Here is a 27369-nt window from a genome sequence, read left to right as displayed (position 1 = left end):
TGTTTGAATGCTTGGCCCCCAAGGGAATGGCACTATGAGGAGGTGTAGCCTTGTTGGAGGAAGTGTGTCACTGCGGGGGGCGGGGGGGGGGGGCGGGCTGCTGCCTGTAGATCAAGACGTAGAACTCTCAGCCCCTCCAGCACCATGTCTGCCTGCATGCCGCCATGCTTCCTGCCGTGATGATGATGAAGTGAACCTCTGACGCTGTAAGCCAGCCCCAGTGAAATGTTTTCCTTTATAAGAGTTGCCTTGGTCATGGTGTCTGTTCACGGCTTTGCGCCTCCAGGTTAAGGCGCTTTCTGTATGGCCGTTCCCCTCTTAGAGAGTAAGAGTAAACTGGCCAGTGGTGGCCCGTGCACTTGGGAGGCAGAGGCAGGCGGATTTCTGAGTTCGAGGCCAGCCTGGGCTACAGAGTGAGTTCCAGGACAGCCAGGGCTATACAGAGAAACCCTGTCTCGAAAAACCAGGAAAAAAAAAGAATAAGAATAAATTATTTGGACACATGTGCCCCAAAGACAAGAAGTTGTCTCATTTGTCTTTCTGTTAGCATCTCACAGAGCATGAGATGAGGAGGGGGCAAGTCCGCACTCATGCGTGTACACACACACACACACACACAAACTAAGATGAACCCTCACTGGGAACATTTCTTGTCTACCCTAGACTCTATTTTCCAATGCTTCCTTATTGTCATTTGTGACAGACTCATGTAGCCCAGCCGTGTAGCTGAGGCTAGCTTTGAACTCCTGATCCTCCTGCCTCCACACCTAGTTTAACACCAATCCAAGACAGTTCCTTGGTTGCCTCCTGCTGTGCAACAGTTTGCCCCAAAAGGTCTTGGCTTAAAACAACAGAGCATTTGTTTGTTTGTTTTGTTTTAGATTTGGTTTTTTTCGAGACAGGGTTTCTCTGTGTAGCCCTGGCTGTCCTGGAACTCACTCTGTAGACCAGGCTGGCCTCGAACTCAGAAATCCGCCTGCCTCTGCCTCCCAGAGTGCTGAGATTACAAGCAGGCGTGTGCCACCACCACCCGTCTTGCAACAGAGCATTTGTGACCTAGTGGTTTTTCTAGGTCTGGAGTCCTGGTGAGGCTTAGCAAGCTGCCTCTGGCTTTTCATGAGTCAAGTTATCAGGGAAAGCTCAGTGAGCAGACTCCGCCTCCTGTGGCCGCTGGCTGGCTCTGCATCCTCATCTCCCGGAAGTGCAACCCTCCACAAAGTTGCCTGGAGGAGACTCGGGTCTCTCCAGAGTAAGCGGTACAAAACACGGCAAAGAAGGACATTGTCTCTTCCGGTCTTGGAAATGATGCTCTATGCTGTGTTCAGAACATCTGGCCTAGATACATTTTCTGTCTCTGAGATCAAATACCTGACTAGAGGCAATGGAAAGGAAGGATTGATTTTGGCTCATGGTTTGAGGGTACCGTTCACCTTAGCAGGGCAGGAGGGGCGGCTGGAGCTTCAGGCCCGGTTTACATCTCACCGATGAGGAACACAGAGATTCCAGCCGGGAGTGGAACTGGCCTGTGACCTTACCATAGGCCCTCGCCTGTGGTCTCAATCAAGACTACTTTCCCAAAAGGTACCATAACCTCCCAGAATCTGCTCAAACCTCATGTCTTTCCCCCTGTTCTCAGTTCTTTTCAGAATCAGGAGCTAGCTGCCTGAATAAACACAGCTATTCCAGAACCCAGAGTAGGAGGAAGGACAGATAATTAAGAACTGAGAGGCCGGGGCTGGAGAGATGGCTCAGCGGTTAAGAGTACCTACTGTTCTTCCAAAGGTCCTGAGTTCAAATCCCAGCAACCATATCGTGGCTCACAACCATCCATAATGAGATCTGACGCCTTCTTCTGGTGTGTCTCAAGACAGCTACAGTGCACATATAACAAATAAATCTCAAAAAAAAAAGAACGCCTTGGGGCATCGGTGGCCTATGCCTTTGCTCCCAGCACCCAGGAGGCAGAGGCAGGAGAAAAAAATAACTGAAGGGCTTTAAAATGGCCCAGTGGGGAAAGCAATTGGCACATAAACCCAAGGAGCTGAATTGGATCCTAGGAATCCACACGGCGGAAGGAGAGAACCAACTGTTGCAAGTTGTCCTCTGATCTCCATGTGCAGGCCATGATGCATGCACGCACACACCTATCACCCCAACACTAATGGTAAATTAAATTAAAAACAACAACAACAACAACAACAAAACCCTGCCGGTCGGTGGTAACACAAACACACATCTGTAATCCCAGCACTCTGGGGAGGCAGAGGCAGGCGGATTTCTGAGTTCGAGGCCAGCCTGGTCTACAGAGTGAGTTCCAGGACAGCCATGCAGTACACAGAGAAACCCTGTCTCAAAAACAAACAAACAAACAAAAAACAAAAACAAACAAACAAACCCTGAGTTTTGGAGCTGAGTAGCCCTACACTCGTGTCCCACCTAGGACCATTGGTCAAGGGCTGCCCCTCGGCTCAGCTTCCAGCCTCACTTTGCCCCCAAACAACTATAGCTGTCTTCTCCCTGAGATGGCCACCCCCCTGGAGGGCTCCGTGTGCTGTGTTACACTTCCTCTTGCTTCTTACTCCACATCATCAGGAGGCAGAAGGCAGCACTGGGGGCTCTGTTTCCAAGGAAGGATGCACTCGTCCACACTACAGCAATGGGAAACAAGGAAAACTGTGCCGAGGTGTCCAAGCAGATTTAGGAAAGGGCCAGGAAGCAGCTGCTTCACGCCAGGAAGGTTGCTGCATGCCTGGGTCCCCAGGAGTTCAAGGTCATCACTGGCTTCGTAGTTGTAGAGAGGATCTCTTATGTGCTGTGTAGAAGCATCGGCTGTCAATGAGAAGCTAATGGCCTATTAGCTGAAACAGGAAACAGAAGGTGGGATATCTGGCAGGGAGAGAGACAGAGAGACAGAGAGAGACAGTGAGAGACACAGAGAGAGAGACAGAGAGAGAGAGAAGAAGAGGATTGGAGGATTGAGGAGGATTCTGGGAAAGAGTGAAGAGCTAGAGAGTTCCACTGGGACCCAGAGGAGACAGACACAGAACCTGAGGAGCGGTACTCGCCACGTGGCAGACACTGACTAGGATAAAGTGGTTATAGAAGCTATAGAGTCGGCCAGGGAAGGGGCCAAAGCTTATGGCCTAAGCATTTATTCATAAGTAATTAAGCCTCATAGTCATTATTCTGGGAACAAAGAGGCCTAATGAAAAAGCCAGCGTTTAAACACAGTTTAAAGCCAGCCTGTGCTACACGTCTGAAAAGAAAAGAAGAAAGAAAGGAAGAAAGAAAGAAAGAAAGAAAGAAAGAAAGAAAGAAAGAAAGAAAGAAAGAAAGAAAGAAAGAAAGGAAGAAAGAAAGAAAGCTCTTCAGGTAAGTGCTTTAATCCCAGCACTTGGGAGGCAGAGGCTGGAGGATCTCCGTGAGTTCAAGGTCAGTCTGGCCTACAGAGTGAGTTTCAAGATAGCCAGAGCTACACAGAGAAACCCTGTCTCAAAAAACTGAAAAGAAAAGAGAAAAAAAGAAAGGGGGGAGAGAGAAAGAGAGAGAGAGAGAGAGAGAGAGAGAGAGAGCTCGGCGGTAGAACATTTGCCAGTGTACACTGGGCTTGATCCTCAACATAATAAACAAATAAGCCAACCCACTACCCCCATTAAAAAATATAAAAAATATTTTTTAAAAAAACCTTATGTAGGGCTGGTGAGATGGCTCAGCGGTTAAGAAGGTCTGACTGCTCTTCTGAAGGTCCCGAGTTCAAATCCCAGCAACCACATGGTGGCTCACAACCATCCTAACAAGATGTGATGCCCTCTTCTGGGGTGTCTGAAGGCAGCTACAGTGTACTTACATATAATAATAAATAAATCTTTAAAAAAAAAAAACCTTATGTATACGTGTGTGTTTGTGTCTGGGTGTGTGCATGCGAATGAAGGTGCTTATAGAGGCCAGGAGAGGGCGTCGGATTCTCGACTGGAGGTACAACTGGAAGCTACCCAGTGTGTTAGAACTCAGGTCCCCTAGAACAGTGCTTGCTCTTAAGCACTGAGCCACCTCTCCAGCCCTATCTCTGCTGGAGCACCCTCTCTCTTGGCCTTCCATCCCCTGAGTGTTCATATATGTGTGTGGGTGTTCATGTGGATGCATTGTAGGTACACATATGGATGAAGCTAAGAAGATCACATCAAATGTTATTCCTCAGGACCACCTGTCACCTTGTTTTTTTTCTGGTTTTAGCTATTTATATGGAATCCCTCCCTCCCTCCCTCCTTCCCTCCCACTCTCCCTCCTTCCGTGTACAGGTGTATACACATGTATGTGTGTGCATGTGGATAGCTGTGGGTGCCAGAAGAGGGCAGCAGATCCCCTTGAGCCTAAGGCACTTACAAACCAGTGGAAGGCTGGGGGGTGGTGGCGCACGCCTGTAATCCCAGCACTCTGGGAGGCAGAGGCAGGCGGATTTCTGAGTTCGAGACCAGCCTGGTCTACAGAGTGAGTTCCAGGACAGCCAAGACTACACAGAGAAACCCTGTCTCGACAAAAACCAAAATCCAAACTCTGGTCCTGGGAAAGAATACTAAGTGTTCTTAACTTTGGAGCAATCTCTTTGTCCCAAATCTCGTTCTCTGATACAGAGTTTCACATTGATCCAGAGTGCACTCAGTAGGGTAGGCTGGCTGGCCAGCAAGTCCCAGGGAGCTAGCTGCCTGTGATTACCTCTCCAGCACTGAGGCTGTAACGTGTCGCCGGGTCTGTTTTTTTTTTTTTTTTTTTTAATGGTTCTGGGGTTGAACTCAGGTCCTCACGCTCGAATAGCAAGCATTTTTCTGAGGAAGCCATCCCACCAGGTCCCTCTTAGCCCAACTTCAGTGGAAGGGAGTGGCTCAAACCTGACTTTTGTTTCTTTGTTCTTTTCTCTCCCCCCTCCCCAACACAGAACACCTCCTCTGGGAGGAGGGAGCGGAGCCTGTTAACAACCATCCTTCCTCATTTTGTACTCCCCTGGCTTCCCCATGAAGTCCCAGTGTGGGATTTGGGGTTCGTTTGGGTTGGGCTGAGTTGGGCTTTTTCGTTTTTCAAGACAAGGTTTCTTCATGTATCCCTGGCTGTCTTGGAACTTACTCTGTAGACCTGAAACTCACAGAGCTCTACCTGCCTCTGCCTCTAAGTTCTGGAACTAAAGGCGTGTGCCACCACCACCCCACCAGGGTGGGATGTTTAGCCCATGCATTTCCTCCACAGAAGTGTGGGTCTCTTGCTACAGTCCCTTCCTTAGGACTGCTGTGGCCATGGGATTAGCACAGCCCAGTGCTGCTCAGGAGGAAACAGTGGTTCAGCTGCCTTTGTCTCCAGTGGCCTTTCCCCCATTTCCTCCTCTCCAGAGGTCACTAGTTTCAAAGGTCTCATCCCTGAGCCCTGTTTGCCCATCTGTGGTTTTTTCTCCCCTTCAGGAGCAAGAAGGATTTGTCCCCGAAGGCTGCGGAAGGCAGCAGCACCAGCTCAGGGAGATCAGTTACCTTGAAGGGCCTTCACAGGCAAACATTCTTTCTCTCCCAAGTTGGAAAATCCGTACCTTGTGCCAATTAGTCCAGAGGGCACTTGAGTCGTAGCCAGCGGAACTGTTCCAACCCTTAAAGGGAAAGTGAGCTGGGGAAAGAAAGGTGGCTCCCAGGAGCTGTGGCGATGGGCAGGTGGTGTCTCAAGGTGACAAAGAGCTTTAACCTGGTAGAACAAAATGGGATGTCATGTTGCATGGGCTTGAGAAAGAGTCATCTGACTGAAGTGACATTCGTGACTTCTCTGTCCCCAAAGAGTATAGGTGTCATCACCATATTAGAGACTATTGCTCTAGAAGGGATCTCTCTCTCTCTCTCTCTCTCTCTCTCTCTCTCTCTGTGTGTGTGTGTGTGTATGTGTGTGTGTGTGTGTGTGTGTGTGTGTGTGTGTGTTTAGAGACAGGGTTTCTCTGTGTAGCCCTGGCTGTCCTGGAACTCACTCTGTAGACCAGGCTGGCCTCGAACTCAGAAATCCACCTGCCTCTGCCTCCCAAGTGCTGAGATTGAAGGCATGCGCCACTACTGCCCGGCAGAAGGGAACTCTCAGACTTTGCCTTAGCCCCCACACAGGTGACTGTAGCCAAAGCTTCTGATTTACCACACTGGCAGAATGCTGGCAATGCTGGGCATGCGTCCTCCCAGCCATGCTGGCTCTGGGAAGAATTGTGCAATCTCCCCTACCACCACCACATATATGGTTGTGTGTGTTTGTATATGTGGTTGTGGGTGCACCTGCACTTATGTTTGTATGGGGGGGCATGCACCTGCGTTTGTGTGCATGTGGAGAGCATTTAAAGTGCCTCGTTTGTTTTTATTCTTTTTCTAATTTACATATTTGAGAAGGGTGTGTGTGTACCACAGCATGCAGGTGAAGGGCAGCGGACAACTGGCAGGAGTCAGTCCTCCGTTTCCACCACGCAGATTCTGGGAGTTGAACTTGGGTCATCGGTCTTGGTGGTAGATGCCTTTAGCCACTGAGCCGTGTCACTGACTCTTTTTTATTTTTTTTATTTTTTTGGTTTTGGTTTTGGTTTTGGTTTTTTTTTTGAGACAGGGTTTCTCTGGGTAGCCCTGGTTGTCCTGGAACTCACTCTGTAGACCAGGCTGGCCTCGAACTTAGAAATCTGCCTGTTTCTGCCTCCTGTGTCACTGACTCTTTACTTCAGTGTGAGCAGGATCTCTCACTGAACCAGAGCTCACAGATTCAGCTAAAGTGACTATTGTGTCAAGTCCTGGGAATCTTCTGTCTTCACCACCCTCGTAACAGAATTACAGACACGTGTTGACCTGCTTGATTTCCATCATCATCGTCATTATCATCATCCCTATCATCACCATCATCATTCAGTGTTGGGGGTGGGGCACATGTACCGCAGTGGACTTGTGGAGATTACAGGACAATTCCTGTGCGGTACCGTGTCCTGTACAGCTGGGTCCTAGTCACCTAAGTAGGATGATGAGAGAATGAGAAAGGACAGACACACAGGCGTGAACAGAATCAGTCGGGCTCTGCTTGTACTACCGGAGCAGCACCAACCTGGTGACAAGCGGGAACCTCAGAACATTTATTATGTACAGCCAGAGGAGGGGTTAGCTTGCCTCGCCTCCGAGGGAGTCTCTGTAGGGGGGGCAGTCTCTGTAGGGGGGGGGGAGTCTCTGTAGGGGGGCAGTCTCAGGTTGCAGTCATCTGAGAGGAGGAAGCTGCTGTAGCTAGTTTTTGCCACACATCTAACATTCAAACGCAGACAAGGAGAAAGGCCAGTCATCCTTCTGAGCCTGACCTTAAGAAAGCTTTGCCCAACGGGCGGTAGTGGCACACGCCTTTAATCCCAGCACTTGGGAGGCAGAGGCAGGCGGATTTCTGAGTTCGAGGCCAGCCTGGTCTACAGAGTGAGTTCCCGGACAGCCAGAGCTACACAGAGAAACCCTGTCTCAAAAAACAAACAAAGGGGGCTGGAGAGATGGCTTAGCGGTTAAGAGCATTGACTGCTCTTCCAAAGGTCATGCGTTCAAATCCCAGCACCCACATGGTGGCTCACAACCATCCATAATGAGATCTGATGCCCTCTTCTGGTGTGTCTGAAGACAGCTATAGTGTACTTAGATATAATAATAAATAAAATCTTAAAAAAAAAAGAAAAACTAACAAAACAAAAACAAAAAAAGAAAGCTTTGCTACCCACGGGTCTGAGTCATCGGGGTCCTTGATATGGCGGTGCCCAAGTCACCAAAGCACATTCACTCAGAACTCAACTGTTCCTTATACTCTCAGCTCACGGCTGCCTCAGCCCCTCACTCTGGAATCAGGTTTTTTCCTTTATGTGGGTTCCAGCAATTGAACTCAGGATGTTAGCTTATGTGGCCAGGGCCTTTAGCCAGTGGGCTCTCTTGCTGGCCCATGCTGCCCAGTTTGTTTTGTTTTTATTTTATTTTATTTTTTATAAAAGTACACTGTCAGTCTCTTCAGACACACCAGGAGAGGGCGTCAGATCCCATTACGGACAGGTTGTGAGCCACCAAGTGGTTGCTGGGAGTGGAAGGCAGGACCTTCAGAAGAGCAGTCAGTGCTCTTAACCACTGAGCCGCCTCTCCAGCCCGACATGAGCCAAATATGAAGCCAAATATAAACCAACGCTCACTGTTAAATATTAGAAACACGGAAGTTACTAGTTTACAAACTTAAGGCGCTCTGTAGTACAAATTAGTAATGTATTCTTTCCAAATTTGTCATCAACATTAGATGCTGATAAGAAGGAAAGTGTGGACTTAAGAATGTAGTCCAAAGATGTGTTTGGCAGCTGTACATGATCCCCTAGGCTCTATCCCCAGCACCCCCAAACACCCCAAAAAGGGGAGAAAGAAGTCACTATGTTTAATCAAGTTGTTGCTTAAAATATTTCAAATATCCAGATTCCAACTATAAAGAGTTTAGGATACATTAAAATAATTAAGTTTAAATAAATATATAATCAGGATTGAAACAGAGAAATGTAATTCGTGTGTGTGTGTGTGTGTGTGTGTGTGTGTGTGTGTGTGTATGGGAGATGACCAGCAGTCTTGATAAGGCCACTGTGTCAGACCCAGTCCGGGAGACTGAAGTATGCAATAGAAGCAGTCAGGACAGGACAATGGTAAAAAAAAGTTTCAGAAAAGGAAGGAAAATGTGAATCTAAGCATGAAGTAGAATCCATGAGTTCTGTGCATGAAAAGAAACTCCAGGCCACATGTGAACACATACACACACACACACACACACACACACACACACCTTATTGACCTTACTCAAATAATATGGCCCAAAGGCTTTTCTGCATTCTTCTTCCTTATTTTTACACACAATGGTCTGCACAGTCAGATCAGCCACCTCAGCTGGTCCTTTGCCTGCTGGTGCAGAGTCCAAAGAGGCCAGATGGCAGCTTCAAGTACCAGTTCAACAGGGAAAACATTTCTCCAATTGTAACCAGGACCTCCAAGCCACTCCAGCTGCAGCTGCAGAGGTGGAAAGTGAAAACCTCACTAATAACTGGGGCTCATAATCAGGTTTGTTTTGATCCTTTGATGACTAGCCTTGTGTACCCTGATGGTAAAAGAAGCATGGATACTTACACAGAGCACAGACAACATACTGGAGGCTAGACAACACTGCAGCTCGGCCAAGCCTCCCCACCTAGCTGGTGCTGGCACCAAATGTTTGAAGACCCACTCAACCATCTGCCAAGGCAGTCGCTTCTGGATGAGGAAGAACACCGCTGGTTAACTTTGATTGCCAACTTGACAAGATTAGGAGTAACTGTGGAAACACACGTCTGGGTATGTGTATATTTTCTAGAGAGTTTTAACTGAGGAAATAAGACCCACTCTAAGTGTGAATGCCACCTTCAATTAGGCTAAGATTCTGGCACTGAATAAAACGAAGCCAGAGGAGGAACACCAGCATCTCTCTCTCTTTCTCTCTCTCTTTCTTTCCCAACTGCAGATACAATGTGACCAGAGACCTCATACCCTGACCACCACCATGTCTTCCCTGCTGTGATAGACCGTACTCTCAAGCTGTGAACCAAAACAGACAATTCCTTCCTTAGGTCGCCTTTGGCAGGCACCTTGTCACAGCAATGGAAAATAACTAATACTGCTAGAATACACTGTGGCATTTCTTCCGCTGTGCATATAGCCAGGTTGTGCAAGAGCGTTTGCTAAGTTTACAGATGGTGGTTTTTTTGGCAGAAGTGATGTGACCTGGGAAGGCAAATGCACAACCGGAGCAAGCGTTTCCTCCAGGCAGAATCGAGTGTGGCCTCTTCCACAGTGAAAGTGGTCCAGGGTAATCAACCTCACCCTAGGTAGCTGGCTGAACCCCAGGCAATGGTGGAACATTAGAGACTGGTGCTGGCAGGTGAGGTCCCCAACAGTGGCTGTAGTCAGGTCAGCCTTGCCAAGAGACAAGTCCATGCAGGTGAGCCCATGAATAACTTCCATTGTCACACGTTCATGAGTCATCCACCTGTAGGAGTGCCCGCAAGAGACTGTTGTATGGCCAGCGTATGGGTCATCCTACACACACCATTTTCACAATCTTTCTCTACCTTTGAATGGGAATTCACATGGCGTACAGGACAATTACGCGTATGCTCCCTTCCCACATCTCAGATTTCATCACTGGTGTTGCCGCACGCATTGTGTGTCTTCCAGGGTCTGGGATATCCAGTCAAACAAGGATTTGATCCTGGTCCATTCCACTACCCATATCCTTTCAAATGAGGTGGAGCTGGCCCACAATTCCAGGTTCTGCCCCCAGGGAGAATGGCCATCTTTCAGGGCTGCCACAGAGCGAGGCTATGGCCGATGTGTCTTCAGGGGATGCCTGCGCAGGGGTTAGGAATGTGTAAACCAAACCTGAGAGTTGCTTTCTTCAGTCAGGGGATCTCTGGGAATTCCCTATGAAGGCGTGCTTTGGAGTCGGAGCCAATTTAACAGAGCAGTGTCTTATGCTGCAAGAGAATACCACAGACTGGGGAGTTGATTAACAAGTTTCTTCTTGTATTCACAACAAAGATGCTCCACTCCTATGATAACTAGGCCACGACTTGATTGACACACATCCACGACAGAAACATTTTCATCACCTCTTTTTTTTTAATTCTTTTTTTTTTCAAGATTTATTTATGTATTCACCATTGCTCTCTTCAGACACACTAGAAGAGGGCATCAGACCCCACTACAGATGGCTGTGAGCCACCATGTGGTTGCTGGGAATTGAACTCAGGACCTCTGGAAGAGCAGTCAGTGCTCTTAACCACTGAGCCATCTCTCTAGCCTTTCACCTCGTAATGCCTACCCCCAAGATTGTCATAGAAGACTGACTTTGCAACACTGGCTTTGAAGGGGGACATTCAAACCACAGCAAGCAGGAGTGGGGGTCATAAACAACTCTAGGAATGAAGCAGAGGACCTCAGGGCAAGAGATTCACCTCCTTAGGCAAGGATGGAAGAGCCCCAAAAAGGCTTGAAGATACCAAGTTCATCAGCATCTACCTGTGACCTTTCCCACTGTTCAGTGTAATGTGTCTTCCCCACCAAGGTACTTTTATGTTTTTGGACATGAGATTGAGCCCAGGGTCTCATGTCAAACTCACACTTGTATGTTAAAGGACATCCCCAGCCAGGTAGTGGTGGCGCACGCCTGTAATCCCAGCACTTGGGAGGCAGAGGCAGGTGGATTTTTGTGTTCGAGGGCCAGTCTGGTCTACAGAGTGAGTTCCAGGACAGCCAGGGCTACACAGAGAAACCCTGTCTCCAAAAACCAAAAATAAAGTACATCCCCAGGAAACACACTTTCAATAGAAAAGACCTCCAATGTGTCTTTCAATGCTTTCTGTGACTCACCAGACAGAATAGTAAGACTCAAGAAGGATTACATGCTTACTTTTTTGGTTTTTTGTTTGTTTTTTCTTTTTCCCCTCCCTTCTTGCAGAAAAGTAGAGTTAAAGGTTTGGCTGTTTTCTTAATTTTTTAAAAAAAGACTTATTTTAGGGGTTGGAGAGATGGCTCAGAGGTTAAAAGCATTAATTGCTCTTCCAGAGGTCCTGAGTTCAATTCCCAGCAACCACATGGTGGCTCACAACCATCTGTAACGGGGTCTGATGTCCTCTTTTGGTGTCCGAAGACAACTACAGTGTACTCACATACATAAAATATATAAATCTTAAAAAAAAAAAAAAGAAGACTTAGCCAGGCATAGTGGTGCACGCCTGTAATCCCAGCACTTGGGAGGCAGAGGCAGGTGGATTTCTGAATTTGAGGCCAGCCTGGGCCACAGAGTGAGTTCCAGGATAGCTGGAGCTATACAGAGAAACCCTGTCTCGAAAAACCAAAAAAAAAAAAAAAAAAAAAAAAAAAGGAGACTTATTTTAGCTGGATGGTGATGGCACAGCCCTTTAATTCCAGCACTCAGGAGGCAGAGGCAGGCAGAACACTGTCAGTTCAAGGCCAGCCTGGTCTACAGAGCTAGTTCCAGTATAGCCAGGCCTACACAGAGAAAACCTGTTTTGAAGAAAGGAAGAAAGGAAGGGAGGGAAGGAGGGAAGAGGAGGGAGGAAGAAGGAAGAAAAGAAAAAAAAGAAAAGAAAAGAATTTTTTGGCATGGAGAGTGGGGAGGGATTTTTGAGATATGGTTTCTCTGTGCAGTCCTGGCTGTTCTGGAACTTGCCTGCCTCTGCCTCCCAAGTATTAAAGGAGTGCTCCAACACCTTATTTTATTCTTAATTTTATTCCAACATCTTATCTAATTTTTAATTACGTGTGTATATATATATATATATAGGCGCGCGCGCGCACGTATGTGTGTGTGTGTGTGTGCCCAGAGGCCAGAGATGGTGGATCCCTTGGAGCTGATGTTACAGGTAGCTGTGGGCAGTCCTAGTAAAGATGCTGGGAAATTGAACTCTGGTCCTTCTAGAGTAATACATGTTCTTAACTACTGAGCTATTTTTTTTTCTTAGAAAAACAAAACAAAACACAGATCTCAGCATAGGACAGGCCCTTGGGATAAAGAGTAAGTCACAGCACAGGCCTGAGTGAGGCGTTCCCAGCAGTTGCCTCTTTCCTTAACAACAATGCAAAGCAAACACAGCAGGAGAAAAGGAATGTGCAGGTCAGGTTGATCAGATCAGGTTGATCCAGGTCAGGCTTTTGATGAACACAAGAACTGGCTCTCTAAGGGGCACAAGAGATGGGAGAACAGTGACCCCAGGGGAGATGTGTCTCAGTCAGGGAACTTAGATAATGCTGCTGTAACCTGTGAGGAAACCTTCCCCTTTGGCATGCAGAGCGAGGGTTTGCTGTCTGAGACTGTACTGGAAGCTACCTGATGACACTACCCGATCACTTATTCAACCTCAAGCTGTGGTTTAACCATTAAGCCCCAAGCTTATGATCTTAATTTTAAGGAAATGTGGAAAGCTTTTGACTAAACATTCATTCTTCCATGAGTTTACCAGAAGGCAACAGAGTGCGCATAAAACTATCAACAAAGCCGGGTGATGGTGGTGCACGCCTGTAATCCCAGCACTCTGGGAGGCAGAGGCAGGCGAATTTCTGAGTTCGAGGCCAGCTTGGTCTACAAGAGTGAGTTCCAGGACAGCTGGGGCTATACAGAGAAACCCTGTCTTGAAAAAAAAAAAACCAAATCCAACAACAACAACAAAAAACCCTATCAACAAGTTGGATGACTCATGAGAGGGCTGTCTATAACAGGAAGAACTGGAAACACTCGGAACCGAATGGGAATCTGGTACATAAATGTTGGAACGATCATAAAACAGAATTTTCAGCGGTCATTAAAAATATCACAACACATTTATTGATGGGAAAAGAACTGCAGGTCATGTTGATATGGGAACAAAGCGGACAGCAAAATAGCATACAATATGGATTTCATTTTTGTAAAAATATATATGTAGCAAATAAAAGAAGACCCGTAGTCATAGACACCTAGCTGGCAGCTCAGTGGGTGATTTAGTATTTTCTTTGTCTCTCCCACTGTTTTTGTCTGTAAATCATGTCATTGTGTCATTCGCTTTTGCTTTTTTCTTTTTTGGAGACCAGGAGACAGTTTGGTGCAGGCTGCTTTGGAACTTGTGATGTAGCTGTGGATTCACTTGAACCTCTGACCCTCTTGCTTCTACTTCTCAAGTGCTAGGATGTGGAATTGATAACATGTGCTATCAATCGCTTTTGTAGTAAGAGGCCAATCGATTGCAATCTTTCACTTTGATTAAATGAGTCCGGTTTTAAACACTTTATGAAGTAGAGCTGATTTCCAAGTAGACACAGAAGCCCACAGTCTTTCAGCACCGGAGTGGGCAGGCGCTCCCAGAGTCACATCCCATGGTAGAACCCGGGAGAAGAGCGCCAGGGATAGACATTAGCACCCGCATCCTGGTCTCTGCTCCAATGCCTCCAGGGCCAGCAGGCTCAGCTACTCCTGCTCAGTCACCATCCTCATCATCTTCAGGGCCATCTCCCCTTGGTCAGAAGGAACCTGGAAGCAAGAGGCATTGCATTAGTGTTCCTGATGTAACTAACGACTGGGTCACGGTCAAGGGTGACTGACATGCTCCTTCCACAGCAAGATCCAGAAAGACTAGTGACAGCTGACTGTAGAGAAAGGGCCTCCTCCATGCTGGACCAATGTTCTTCTGGGCTCCCAGTGCATTGGGGCCTGAAGAAGATGGCATTTAGGGAAGTCTTCTATTCTACTTGCGGATGATCTGCTGATTTCTCTGCCCCCCCTTTTCCCCGTGTTCCCCTCCCCCTTCCCTTCTGCCTTTCTCTCTTTTTAGCAGTGCTGGGACACACACACACACACACACACACACACACACACACACGTTAGGCGAGTGCGTTACCACCGAGTGCCACACCCCTTGTTGCCTTCCTAATGGAGGCTGTGTTTCAGCAGCAGGAGGAGGACGGGAGCAGAGTCCAGGTATTGGGACCCAGCCTACTGGTACAGAAAGAAGAGCTGAGGATGTAGCTCAGCTGGTAAAGCCACTGCCCGGCAGGCAGGCTTAAGTCCTGCCATCCTTCCCTGGTGCCACCTAAAACAGGGTGATCCTGCACATGTCTGTAAGGCCAGCACTCAAGAGCGGAGGCAGGAGGGTCATGAACTCAAGACCTGCCTTGGCTATATAGAAAGTCAGGGGCCAGCTTAGGCTAAATTGTTAGACCCTGCCTCAAAACAAAACAAAACAAACAAAAACAACAAAAAATATAAATGTTTAAAAATTTGGGGGTGGGGGTTAGAGAGAGGTGAAGGTACCCCACTCACAGATCCATATAACAAAAGCCATTTTAACCCTGGCCTCCACTGTTTTATAGGTCTGTCCTTCAAAGGGCACGTGATCCTTCCCCTTTCCTGAGAGTCTCGTATCTGAGGCTGGCCCCAAATTCACCCTCTAGCTGGGGTCCCTATAGTAGGATGTGGCAGTGAGGAGGATTAAGCCTGTAATCACCGCACTTAGGAGGCAGAGGCATGAGATCTAGGAAATCAACATCATCCCCACTGCTTGGTACATTTATCGGGCTAGCCTGGGCTAAACCAGACTTTGTCTCAAAAAACAAACAAAACAAAACAAACACCCCTAAACAATCTATTTAAGTTTAGTGAGAAAGTGCCATATGGCGCTGGGAGGAGACCCTGTCCAGAACCATCACCAAAAGGCTGGGCGCGCCAGGAGGAGTGGGGCACACATGTAAGCCCGGCATTCGGGAGGCAGAGGCAGGTGCAACTCTGTGAGTGTGAAGAGAGAGAGAAGGAAGGAAGGAAGGAAGGAAGGAAAGAAGGAAGGAAGGAAGGAAGGAAGGAAGGAAGGAAGGAAGGAAGGAAGGGAAAAAGACAAAGCAATGCTAGTATGGTGGCTTGTGCTTTGAATCCTAGCACTCAGAGGCCAAGAGGAGGATCCCTGAGGCTTGTTGGCCTGCCAGCCTGGCCTAACTGATAAGCTCTAGGGCCAAGAAGAGCCTGTGTCTCAAAAGAAGCTGACAGCATTCCTGAACATAATGGTACAGGTTATCCTCTGGCCTCTACATACACCTACTTGTGTGTGTGTGTGTGTGTGTGTGTGTGTGTATGTATGTATGTAATATATACACACATACATACATACACATACATGTACCCTCCTGAACATGTGTACTACATATGTGTATGTACACACACAAACACACATTAAATACTAGATTAAATACTAGGCTCACGATGTTAATGCCAGGAATCAGGCAGCAGAGGCAGAAAGATCTCTTGAGTCTGAGGTCAGCCTAGTCTACATAATGGGTTTCAGGCTAGCCAGGGCTATGCAGGGAGACACTGTCTCAAAACAAAAACAAAACAACAAAAGAAAACAACAAAAAAGGTAAGGAATGTAGGACATAATTTCTGATCTTTTTTTAAATGGCCCTAATTCTTTCTCCTACTTTCCATTTCTCCTTCCTGAGAAGCGGCATTCCCAGTAGTGACAGGCAGCTGCTGTCACGCCTGACAACCTGAGTTCCGTCCTCTGAACCCACAAGGACGAAGGAGAGAAGTGAACTGCTCTGAGTTTATCTTTTCACCTCCACATGTTCATCATACCACCAACCTCTGCAAAAGTAATGTGAGAAAAAATACTTTAAAGTCAAAACAGCAGGGCTACAGAGGTGGCTCAGCCGTTACAGGCACTTGGCTGCTCTTCCAGAGGTCCCGAGTTCAATTCCCAGCACCCACACGGCGGCTCACAACTCTAACTCCAGTTCCAGATCTGATACCCTCCTACATGCAAGCAAAACACCAATGCACAGAAAATAAAAATAAATACATCATTAAAAAACAAAAAAGAAAATAAGCCTTACAAAACTAAAAAGAGGTAACCTCTGAAAAATACTGAAGGGCCTCTTTGTCCTGGAGTATCAAATATTCAGCCAAAATGTATTTTTTATATAAAAATACAGGTATATGAACCTCATCACTATGAAAATTTACTTTAGTCTCTAATAAAGAGTAAAATTATTTGTATACTGAAAGAAAAATTGTCTTTAAATAAATTTATTATTCACTGTTAGTAAATGTTTGATTTCCAGTCCTATCTTATGCTTCTGTATAGTTGGGCTCTGCTGAGACCTGCATCTTCACTAGGTCTGGGATCGGCCCCATCCACCCATCCCGCGCTTCAGGCACCTAGACAGCAGTATTTGTGGTTAATGCTTAGGAGTCATCCAGGCGTTTGGTTAAGGAGGGTTTGGGGCCCTTTGGCCTTTTGCTGTTCCCAATTCCTTCATCATATGGGAGTCTATTGTGGGAGTTGTGGCAACTCGGGGTTAAGGCAGTAATTTCTCTCAGCTCAAAGAAAGCTATGTAACAGACACATAACCTTAGAAGAAAATAGTACATTCGCACCCTGGGCAAGGAAGAAGTCCCTCTTTGTGCTTGAAGCTTCTTCCAAACATGTCCCTGGGCCACCACTGCTTGGACACACTCTTTCACCTTGTGCCTGGCATGCTGTGACTAGATGTCACAAAGTAGCCAGCATTTCTGTTTTGTTTTGAGCCGGGGGTCTTAGTTAGCCTAGGCCGGCTTGGAATTTACTACATAGCCAAGGTCAGACTTGAATTCCTGATCCTCCGTGCTGTCCATCATAGGAAGGTAATTCTCCCTTCTCCTCCCAGGGCAAATTCATTTAAAACAAAGAAGGGAGAGTCCAGCATGCCTCGCCTGGGGAGGATTTAACTTTACAATGAGTTTATGTTATGAAGTTTCAAAGGGTCACTAACACAGGCTGAGTAGGCCTTAAATGAAGCACACGGCACCAGAGTGTTGGAGGCCGGACCCAAGATGACTGTCACCCACCCTCATGGGACGAAGGAAATTTTACTCAATGGTTTTGTTTTGTTTTGTTTTGTTTTTTTTGAGACAGGGTTTCTCTGTGTAGCCCTGGCTGTCCTGGAACTCACTCTGTAGACCAGGCTGGCCTCGAACTCAGAAATCTGCCTGCCTCTGCCTCCCAAAGTACTGGGATTAAAGGTGTGCGCCACCACCGCCCGGCTTAATCAATGTTTTTAAGCATATTGTGTCTGGACTATGTCAGACAACAAGAGAGCTAGGAAGAAATTTTCTCCTTGCAGTCACAAGAATGTTAAAAAGTTTTGGATTTCGGACTTTTAGATCAGCAATGCTCAAACCTGTAGCAGAGTCTTATTAAAAAACTCAAAACACAGGCTAAGGCAGTGGTTCTCAACCTTACTCATGCTGTAACCCTTTAATACAGTTCCTCCGTTGGGGTGATCCCCAACACTAAAATTATTTTATTGCTACTTCTGTAATTTTGCTACTGTTATGAATTATAATATAAATATCTGATATGTAGAATATCTGTTATCCCCCCACCCTCAGAGGGTCTCGACTCACAGGTAGAGAACTGTTGGACCAGGGAGCAAGTCAGTTGGTAAAGTGCTCACCCGGAAAGCTTGAGAACCAGAGTTCAGATCCTAGCACCTGTAAAAAAGCCAGTCTCGGCAGCACACGCCTGTAATCTTGGCGCTGGGGAAGCTCACCGGGCAGCCAGCCAGCCTAGCTCAACTGGTGAGCTGCAAATTCAGGGAGACCCTGTATCAGAACCAATGACGGTCGGTGGAGATGGTGCAGCAGTTAAGAGCATTAGTTGCGATTCCAGAAGACCTGGTTCAATTCCCAGCACCGCATGGTGGCTCACAATTGTAACTCCAGTTTCAGAGGATCCGATATCCTCACACAAACATATGTACAGATACACAGGCAAAAGACCGATATACAACAAACAAACAAACAAACAAATCTTTAAAATAAGTAAAAATCAAGCCAGGTGTGGCAACACATGCTGTGCCTTTAATCCCAGTAGAGGCAGGCAGGTGGATCTTTGTGATCTATGTCAGGTTACCCCTGACATATATGTTCCGGGCTAGCCGAGGTTAGGTAGTGAAACCCTGCCTACAAACAAACAGATGGGGTGGCAAAGTGATGGAGGAAGATACATCAACACAGACCCCCCCCACACATGTATAGAGGAATGTAATACACACACACACACACACACACAGACACGCACATGCACACAGACAGAATGAGAGAACTCCAAATACTCCCAAGCCTGGAGCTCTTCTTTGAAGGGCAATCCAGGCAGTGGACATGTATGTGATACACTGTGGCTTCCCACACAGCTAAAACAGAGGCAGTGGTGGCACACGCCCGCAATCCCAGCACTTGGGAGGCAGAGGCAGGCGGATTTCTGAGTTCGAGGCCAGCCTGGTCTACAGAGTGAGTTCCAGGACAGCCAGGACTACAAAGAGAAACCCTGTCTCGAAAAACCAAAAATATACAGACAAAAGGCAGATCACTCACCATGTGACCCGCCTTTAGGATCCAGTAGAAGGCTAGGTTCTCATAGGTCTTGACGAACGCAGATGTTTCTGAAGACTTTGGGTCAGCGTACAGGGCCTTCCATTTTAGCTGATTGAATTTGGACAGTTGTGGCCACTTCAGCTTCTGAAGCCAGGACTCCTGACCTAATGAGAAGGCCAAGGATCAGGATCAGTATTAAGGGCTTGGTGGAGGACAGAGAGAGGAAGAGGGAAGAAAAAAAATCTAGGTCTTAGAACATTGCTCCAGGGGCACTGATGGCTCAGCGGTTAAGTGTGCCAACTGCTCTTCTGAAGGTCGTGAGTTCAAATCCCAGCAACCACGTGATGGCTCACAACCATCTGTAATGAGATCTGATGCCCTCTTCTGGTGTGTCTGAAGACAGCTACAGCAAGAGAGTGGGGCCAGAGCAAAAAGAAAAAAAAAAGTGTCTGAAGACAGCCACAGTATACTTACATATAATAAATAAGTCTTAAAACAAAAACAAACAAACAAAAAACCCAGTGCTTCCCAACTGTAATGGGCACTACACTCACTGGGATCTTGTCACAAGGAGTTCTTGGTGAGGCCTGGGCACCCACCCCCTTCCTAAAAGATTCCCACTAATGCTTAGGCTAAATGAAAAATCCCACAGATGTAAGACTGGCTTTTTTTTTTAATTTTAAATGTCTCAGTCTATTTTTGAGACTGTTTTGTTAAGTTTTAAGTGTCCCAGGCTGGCCTTGAACTCACTCTGTTGCTTTGTGATTGTAATCACACTGTCTCAGCTTCAGTGGCTACAATCATAGGCATGAGACACTGCCTGAGAGCCTACAGAGAGAGCTCCTTAGGCCCAGGTCTCCTGGGGCCTTTCAGCTTGAAGTTAGTGTGGTAACATCTTCTGTAACAGCCAGGCAGTGGTGGCGCATGCCTGTAATCCCAGCACTCTGGGAGGCAGAGGCAGGCAGATTTCTGAGTTCGAGGCCAGCCTGGTCTACAGAGTGAGTTCCAGGACAGCCAGAGCTACACAGAGAAACCCTGTCTCGAGAAAAAAAAAAAAAAGGTAGTGTATCTGGCCAAGAGCCAGGAAGACTTTGGCAGGAGGTGGAGTAGACATTTATTCTTTAACATACCCAGAATTGGAAAGACAGAATTCTCTCGTGTATACTACAGCTCGAGTCAAAGTCAGGAGTGGATGGATGTAGCAGGAAATGCTATTCCTCCTGGCACTAATTCCACCAATCCCGAGGCTAGTGCATCCAAGGCCATTTCCTTTCAGCTTGACCCATCACTGCCTCCATGTGTCCCTCGGAGTCAGTCCCTACCTATGGTGTCCACGATGAGATCCAGCTGTCCATTGTACACGGTCACATTGACCCCAGCCACCAGCAGCTTATCCACAATGTCGATGGCAGGCTTCATGAAGTCTCCTTCCATGCTTATGAAGACGTAAGATGACTGGGCTACAAAGGGTGAAGGAGAAAGAGGTAGCAGGTTGGAATTAAGAAGTATCTTTCAGCCTGAGCATTCTTTTTTTTTTTAATTTTTTTTTATTCAATATATTTTTATTTACATTTCAAATGATTTCCCCTTTTCTAGCCCCCCACTCCCCGAAAGTCCCATAAGGCCCCTTCTTTCCCCCTGTACTCCCACCCACCCCTTCCCACTTCCCCGTTCTGGTTTTGCCGAATACTGCTTCACTGAGTCTTTCCAGAACAAGGGGCCACTCCTCCTTTCTTCTTGTACCTCATTTGATGTGTGGATTATGTTTTGGGTATTCCAGTTTTCTAGGTTAATATCCACTTATTAGTGAGTGCATACCATGATTCACCTTTTGAGTCTGGGTTACCTCACTTAGTATGATGTTCTCTAGCTCCATCCATTTGCTTAAGAATTTCATGAATTCATTGTTTCTAATGGCTGAATAGTACTCCCCCAGCCTGAGCATTCTAAACTATGGTTCCTAAAAGTCCCAAGGTGTTGCGGATTGGTTCTACTGCTTTGAACTGATTCAGCCCCCAAATTCTGGAATCTGCGTGTCCAAACCCTGAAGGTTCTTGTCCCCAACTGGTTTTTGATCAATCAATAAAGAGCCAACAGCTACTGGCCACTTCCCCCATTGGGCCTGGGGTAGCAGGGGAAGGTTTAGGAGCCAGGAATACTGGAGGGAAATGCATGCTATCTTGGTGGAGGAATAGAATTGCCCAGCCTTTGAGCCAGTCAGGGCACATTAAAACTAACCGGCTGGCGTTCGACCGTGAGTCTCTCATTTGAGAACCCAGATAGCTCCTGGGCAGGTGCGCACATTGAACCTGCCAGGAGCCAAACAGGTGTAGCTAAACTCACCCCTACACATAGGAAGAAATGCTCAATGACAGGTGCTCCACAGAGGAACCAAGTGGCCAGCAAGAAGGAAATAAAACTAGCGCACATCGCCCCTTTGCTTGGGAGTGTGTGCTTGTATTGAGGGTACACGCCAGGTGCACTGAAGAGCTAAAATCTGTAGAAGGAAAGAGAGAGGCAGAGGCCCAGAAAGCCTTTAGCTGCTTCACTTGGGGAAAAAAAAAACAAAAAAAACATGCTTTATGCCAGCGCACTAAGTGGTACCAAGGCCACATCCCTTGTTCCAAACCTGGACAGGGGGCTATCTTACCACAAACCAAAACAGACCCGAGCTAATTCAAAGCCAGTCTTCAGGAAACACAAATGACTAACAAGTGCCAGGACAGACAGGTGGACAGCACAGATTCCCATGGGTGTGCGGCCACCCGCCCCATCGTTTAACAGAGGACACACATGCTTATCCGTATATCCGACAAGCACTAGGCTAGGTAAGTAACACAGAAGCAACCTCCACCTCTTCATCACCACTCTGGAAGATAAGGAGCCTGGTCAAAGATCAAATAAAGAGGTCTCCAAAGCTGAGGAGCACAAGCTGGGTGAAGCCAATGATGATCTAAGACTTGAATTCGGGAATAACCAACCAACTGCAACTCAAGAGTCAAAGACAGCTTTCCTGCTGTTATAAGTCTTTGGATTTTTAAAAAGATGTATTTCCTGTCTACGGGTATGTATGTGTGCCTGTGTATATTTAGGTGTACCACATGCATGTACTACCCACAGAAGTCAGAAGAGAGCACTGGATTCCCTGGAACTGGAGCTATAGGTGGTTGTAAGCTACCCAGTATGGGTGCTGGGAACCAAACTCGGGTCTTCCCAAGAACAGCAAGGATATGAGTCATCTCTCCAGTCCCTACTTGATTTTTCTTTTTTTAAGACAAGGCCTCACTCTCGCCAGGCTGACCTAGATCCCCCTGTGATAGTCTTACCTCAGCATCCAAATGCTCTGTCATAATTTGCAGCCAGTACATGCAGCTATTTATTTAAAGACACGATCTTGCTATAGAGTCTGTGTAGGTCCATGACCTTTCAATCTTCTTGCCTCAGAATGCTGAGTACTGGGATGGCAGGTGTTTGCCACTATACCCAGCCCAGTGAAGCATCAGAAGCCACAGTCTAGAATTTTTTTTTCTTTTTTTTTTGTTTTTTTGGATTTGGTTTTTTTTTGAGACAGGGTTTCTCTGTGTAGCCCTGGCTGTCCTGGAACTCACTCTGTAGACCAGGCTGACCTCGAACTCAGAAATCCACCTGCCTCTGCCTCCCAGAGTGCTGGGATTACAGGCGTGCGCCACCACTGCCCAGCTACAGTGTAGCTTTTTATTTGATTCAGAGACATGGAGACACAGGGATGTTGTGTTGGCCTGATGCTGCTTATATTCTAATGCTAATACTGGTTCCTCCCAAGGCCTGGTTGCCTAGTCCACACGTAGATGTAAGTGACGCTTTGTGACCTTGCCCCTACGTTATTTCTGATTGGTAAATAAAGATGCCGATAGCCAATAGCTGGAGAGAAGAGACATAGTAGGGTTTAGGATTCCTGGGTTTGGGGTTAGCAAAAACATAAGGAGAAGAAGGTAAATGGAGGAGAAGCCACCATGGGTTAGGTCACAGAAACGTGACCCTGAGGGCTGGCCAACTACAGTTAAGAGCAGCCCAGATGAAATATATTAATAACTCGGGGTCATCCATAGGAAAGTAGATTCTAATAGCATAGAGGGTAGATATCGGCCCAGCTATTGGCTGTCAGCATCACAGGGAAGCAAGGTCACACAGCATCTCTTAGGTCTGTGTGTGATATACTGTGATGCTAACTTCTACACCAGAAGCTCTTGGCCAACAAAGGACTGCTCATATTTACAAGCTTTTGTTGTGCAAACCCTGTGCCTTGATTTAAATCTATTGGTTAGGGCTGGAGAGACCACTTAGCAGTTAAGAGCACTGACTGCTCTTCCAGAGGGTCCTGAGTTCAATTCCCAGCAACCACATGGTGGCTCACAACCATCTGTAATGGGATCTATGCCTTCTTCTGGTGTGTCTTACTTAGGTCAGCTACAGTGTACTCATAAACATAAAATAAATAAATATTTTTTAAAAATTACAAAATAAACAACCTCCACCTCCCCCAAAGTCCCACTGGTTAAATAAAATGTACTGGAAGAATTAGAAGTAGGTAGCTGTGGATTGGCCAGAGAGGAAGAAGCCTCCATGAAGGGGGACTGACAATGAGCACTCTACCAGAAGAAACCAGCAGGTATCTGGGATACACCATCAGGGAGGCAGCCAGGCCACCAGTTAGAAGAGTAGATTACGGGCTACCCCCCAGCCATTGTCAAAGACAAGTAAAATAACCAGTTTGAGTCTCACTGATTTGTTTGCTAGTCAGGGATAAGCTTAATGTGTTGTAGACATTTTAAAATCCTAATCTGGGGTTTCTATCCTGCCTGTGACCATTTAGTGTACAGAGCCATATATCCTGGATAAAAGACACATACAACCTTTATATTTATAATAAGCCTCAATTAGTGCAAGAGCTGGTCAGTTATTTCCCCTCTATGCTATTAGAATCCACTTTCCTATCGATAACCCCGAGTTATTACTTACAATGTTTCATCTGGGTTACTCTTTTTTTTTTTTTAAATATTTATTTATTATATGTAAGTACACTGTAGCTGTCTCCAGATGCCAGAAGAGGGTGTCATATCTTTTTATGGATGGTTGTGAGCCACCATGTGGATGCTGGGATTTGAACTCATGACCTTTGGAAGAGCAGTCAGTGCTCTTACCCACTGAGCCATCTCTGCCATCTCTCCAGCCCCTCATCTGGGTTGCTCTTAACTCCGATTGGCCAGCCCTCTGGGCCACATTTTCATGACTCACTTAACCCATGGTGGTTCTCTGCCCTGCCCCTCCTTTTACCTCCTTCAACCCCCCAGGCCCTGGAACCCTAAATCCCACCCATGTCTCTTCTGCCCAGCTATTTCTTGGCTGTTGGCATCTTTATTCACCAATCAGAAATAACTTGGGGGCAAAGTCACATAGCATTAGGTCACCCAGGTCTACATGCAAACTCTTTTCTCTTTGGGGCAACCAGGACTTGAAGAACCAGTACTCGCATTAGAATAGAAGCAGCATCGGGCTAACCCACTACTGTGCAGATTGTGATAGCGTAACCCATGACCCCCTAACGAAGTCATGACAAAGGTCAAAACATAGCCCCTAGCAGCTACACCAGAGAAAGGAACTCCTTGACCTGGTAGTCCTGGGGTATCTTGGATGTAAACCAAAGGCTACTCTGCTTGTTCAAAGGTCCTCGTGGGACTGAATAGGAACTTATCCAAGGTTTCTATCTGGATTTGGTCTCCAAAGACTTAAGTATTTCCACGTGGTGACCTTCGAGCAGAACACACATGGCCAACCACATGTAGCACCAGCATGTTTGAAAGGCCAGCATGGAAACTGGCCCAAACTGGACCATGCACATGGACTGCCTGATGCCCTGCAAAGGACTTTGGCTAGCAATCTCACATGTGGCCAACTGTGGCCTTACATGCAACCTTTTTTAAAAATCATAATTTACAAACTTGTCTGTATTTACTGATGGGTGGGCAGGGGTAGAGAAAGGTACGCCATGGCTCACAGGGTAGAAGCCGGAGGATAACTTAAGGGAGTCAGTTCTCTCCTTCCAGCATATGAGTCCCAGGGACTGAACTCTGGGCATCAGGCCTGAAAGCGTGCACCCTTAACCACTGGGCATCTCCCCAGCCCTTTATTTATTTATTAACCAGTCACAACCAATCACATGCAACGTCTCCCCCCACCCATTTCTCTGCCAGCTCCTTAATTCTGAATCACTTTTGCCACGTCGCTGATTCTACATCTGCTGCAGATGGTAAGATCACTTTACTTACAACTGTCCAACACTGCCGAGTAAACCCATTCTATGGATTAAGGGTTCTGATTCTGCACACATCACCCCCTCAGACAGCAGGCGATTAGGGCCCTCTCGTACCTCCCCAGGAGACATCCTCAGGGATGATTTTGAGCTTCTTTTTGATGGGGCCATTCATGAGTTGACTTAAGGCGTCTCCTTGTAGGTGTCTCACGTGGCGCTGACAGAGGCGAACTAAAAGCAAACTGGTATACAGTGAGTCAGAGGGCTAGGCCAGAACCCCACAGAGATTTTTCCCCAAGCTGCTAGGGGAGACAGCACAGTGGAGAGAGGCTTTTTCCTGGAAAAGGAGAAAGTGTCACTTTAATTCGTGTAGAGGATGAAGGAGGCCAGAAGCAGGTTGAAAGGAGATCAGTTACTATTGATAACTGCATTCTGTGAACCTTAGGGTCGTTGGGATTACCTAGAGCAGAGTCAGCTAAGAGGAGTCCAGCGGCATCGTTTAGCAGGTTTCATGTGTTTTTTTACTTACTGGGGGAGGGTTTCAGGCATTTTACAATCAAAGCCACCCTGGGTCAGCTGAGAGACCACTACAGTCAGTCCTGCAAGGACCTGACACTGCACTTCAGTGAACAGAAACTGCTTCCTCTATTGTGCAGCTCAATGGCAGCGCAGGCACTTAGCGGGCACTAGGTCCTGGCTATCATTCCAAGCCCCCTCTCATCAAAAGGCGTCGGTTTCCATGGCTTCCTGGTCATTTTGGCTAAGATCAAGTGTTTAAGTATGCTAAGCAACAAAAGACCAGACAAAAGGCCAGGTAGTGGTAGCGATGCACATCTTTAATCCTAGACCTCCAGAGGCAGAGGCAGGCAGATCTATGTGAGTTTGAGGCCAGCCTGATCTACAGAGCCAAAAACAAAAGCTACTGTAAGATTCCATTTATATAGAATGTTAAGAAAAGCCAAACGGAGAAACAGAGAGAGGCTTAGTGATCGCCTCAGGCCGGGAGTGGGAAGGAACAGTAGATGCAAGCAGATGTGTGGGATCTTTTCGGGGTGACAGGAATATTCTAAAACTGGATTGTGGCGATGACTCTGCAACTCTGTGAATATACTTAAAGCCACTGCAAGCTACACTTAAAAGATGCAAATATCCTGTTACATAAATGGCACGCTAGTGACAGGACAGGTCCTCCTGCACAGAGGCTAGGCTAGGGACCAACAGCAGCAAGGTCAACTCACCTAAGGGGCTCCGGAGGAACTCAAGGCTCGATTCCATAGTGCTTTCGGGGCTGCTTTTCGTTAAGATGTTATAGAAGTTTACCCCGTCAGTGTTCTGAAATCAAGAGTGCATTTGGATGGTTTCTTTTCCTGCTTACCAAAGTTGCAAAACAGAAAAGTACTTGGCTTCCCAAGGACAATCTTGAGTGTATACATTTTTTTTAAATATTTATTTATTTATTATATGTAAGTGCACTGAAGCTGTCTTCAGACAGTGCAGAAGAGGGCATCAGATCTCATTACAGATGGTTGTGAGCCACCATGTGGTTGCTGGGATTTGAACTCAGGACCTTTGGAAGAGCAGTCAGTGCTTTTAACCAATCTCTCCAGCCCTTGAACTTATAAATTTACTGGACTTAGTAAAAAGCCTCTTTGAAGGCTTAGATGACAGCTAGGACCTCCCATGCACCTGTGGCATGTGGTGCATGGGAACCCTGGCACCACTTGAACCCAAGGGCCTGTGTGTTAATGTACAGGGACCCTGGAGTGACCGAGGATGCTCTAGCCATCTTAATCTTTTCTTCCACTTCAAAGAAGAATGTTACTTGACAAGGTTCATTGAAAATATATTGTCTTTGAAATACGCGTGTCGGGCAGTGGTGGTGCACTCCTTTACTCCCAGCACTTGGAGGCAGAGGCAGGTGGATTTCTGAGTTCAAGGCCAGCCTAGTCTACGGAGTGAGTTCCAGGACAGCCAGGACTATGCAGAGAAACCCTGTCTAGAAAAAAAAAAACCAAAAAAAAAAAAAAAAAAAGAAAGAAATACGTGTAGCCTCAAGCAAGGCAGTCTCTTAGCTCTGGTGTTTTGAGAAGTTATTTCTTGTGCAGGTGAGCCTCAATCCT

At 46.8% G+C, this 27369-nt stretch overlaps 2 protein-coding genes across 3 annotated transcripts in view; both read right to left on the bottom strand.

Moving 5' to 3' along the window:
• The window catches only part of Dgke (diacylglycerol kinase epsilon), a 248326-nt gene that overhangs the window by 78402 nt on the left and 142555 nt on the right, over positions 1–27369 (bottom strand). The window lies entirely within an intron of this gene.
• The window catches only part of Scpep1 (serine carboxypeptidase 1), a 34196-nt gene continuing 20214 nt past the window's right edge, over positions 13388–27369 (bottom strand). Inside the window, exons 9-13 of the mRNA XM_052194266.1 lie at positions 26488–26581; positions 25367–25480; positions 20283–20420; positions 18961–19124; positions 13388–14091 (exon numbers count right to left, since the gene is read on the bottom strand). Coding sequence (XP_052050226.1) covers positions 14029–14091; positions 18961–19124; positions 20283–20420; positions 25367–25480; positions 26488–26581 — 573 coding nt within the window. The 3' untranslated portion in view covers positions 13388–14028. The remainder of the gene's footprint in view (positions 14092–18960; positions 19125–20282; positions 20421–25366; positions 25481–26487; positions 26582–27369) is intronic.

The sequence above is a fragment of the Apodemus sylvaticus genome, chromosome 10 (assembly GCF_947179515.1).
Source record: "Apodemus sylvaticus chromosome 10, mApoSyl1.1, whole genome shotgun sequence".
Lineage (NCBI taxonomy): Eukaryota > Metazoa > Chordata > Mammalia > Rodentia > Muridae > Apodemus > Apodemus sylvaticus.
Note: the sequence above shows the minus strand (reverse complement) of the source record. Positions and strands in the feature narration are given on the sequence as shown.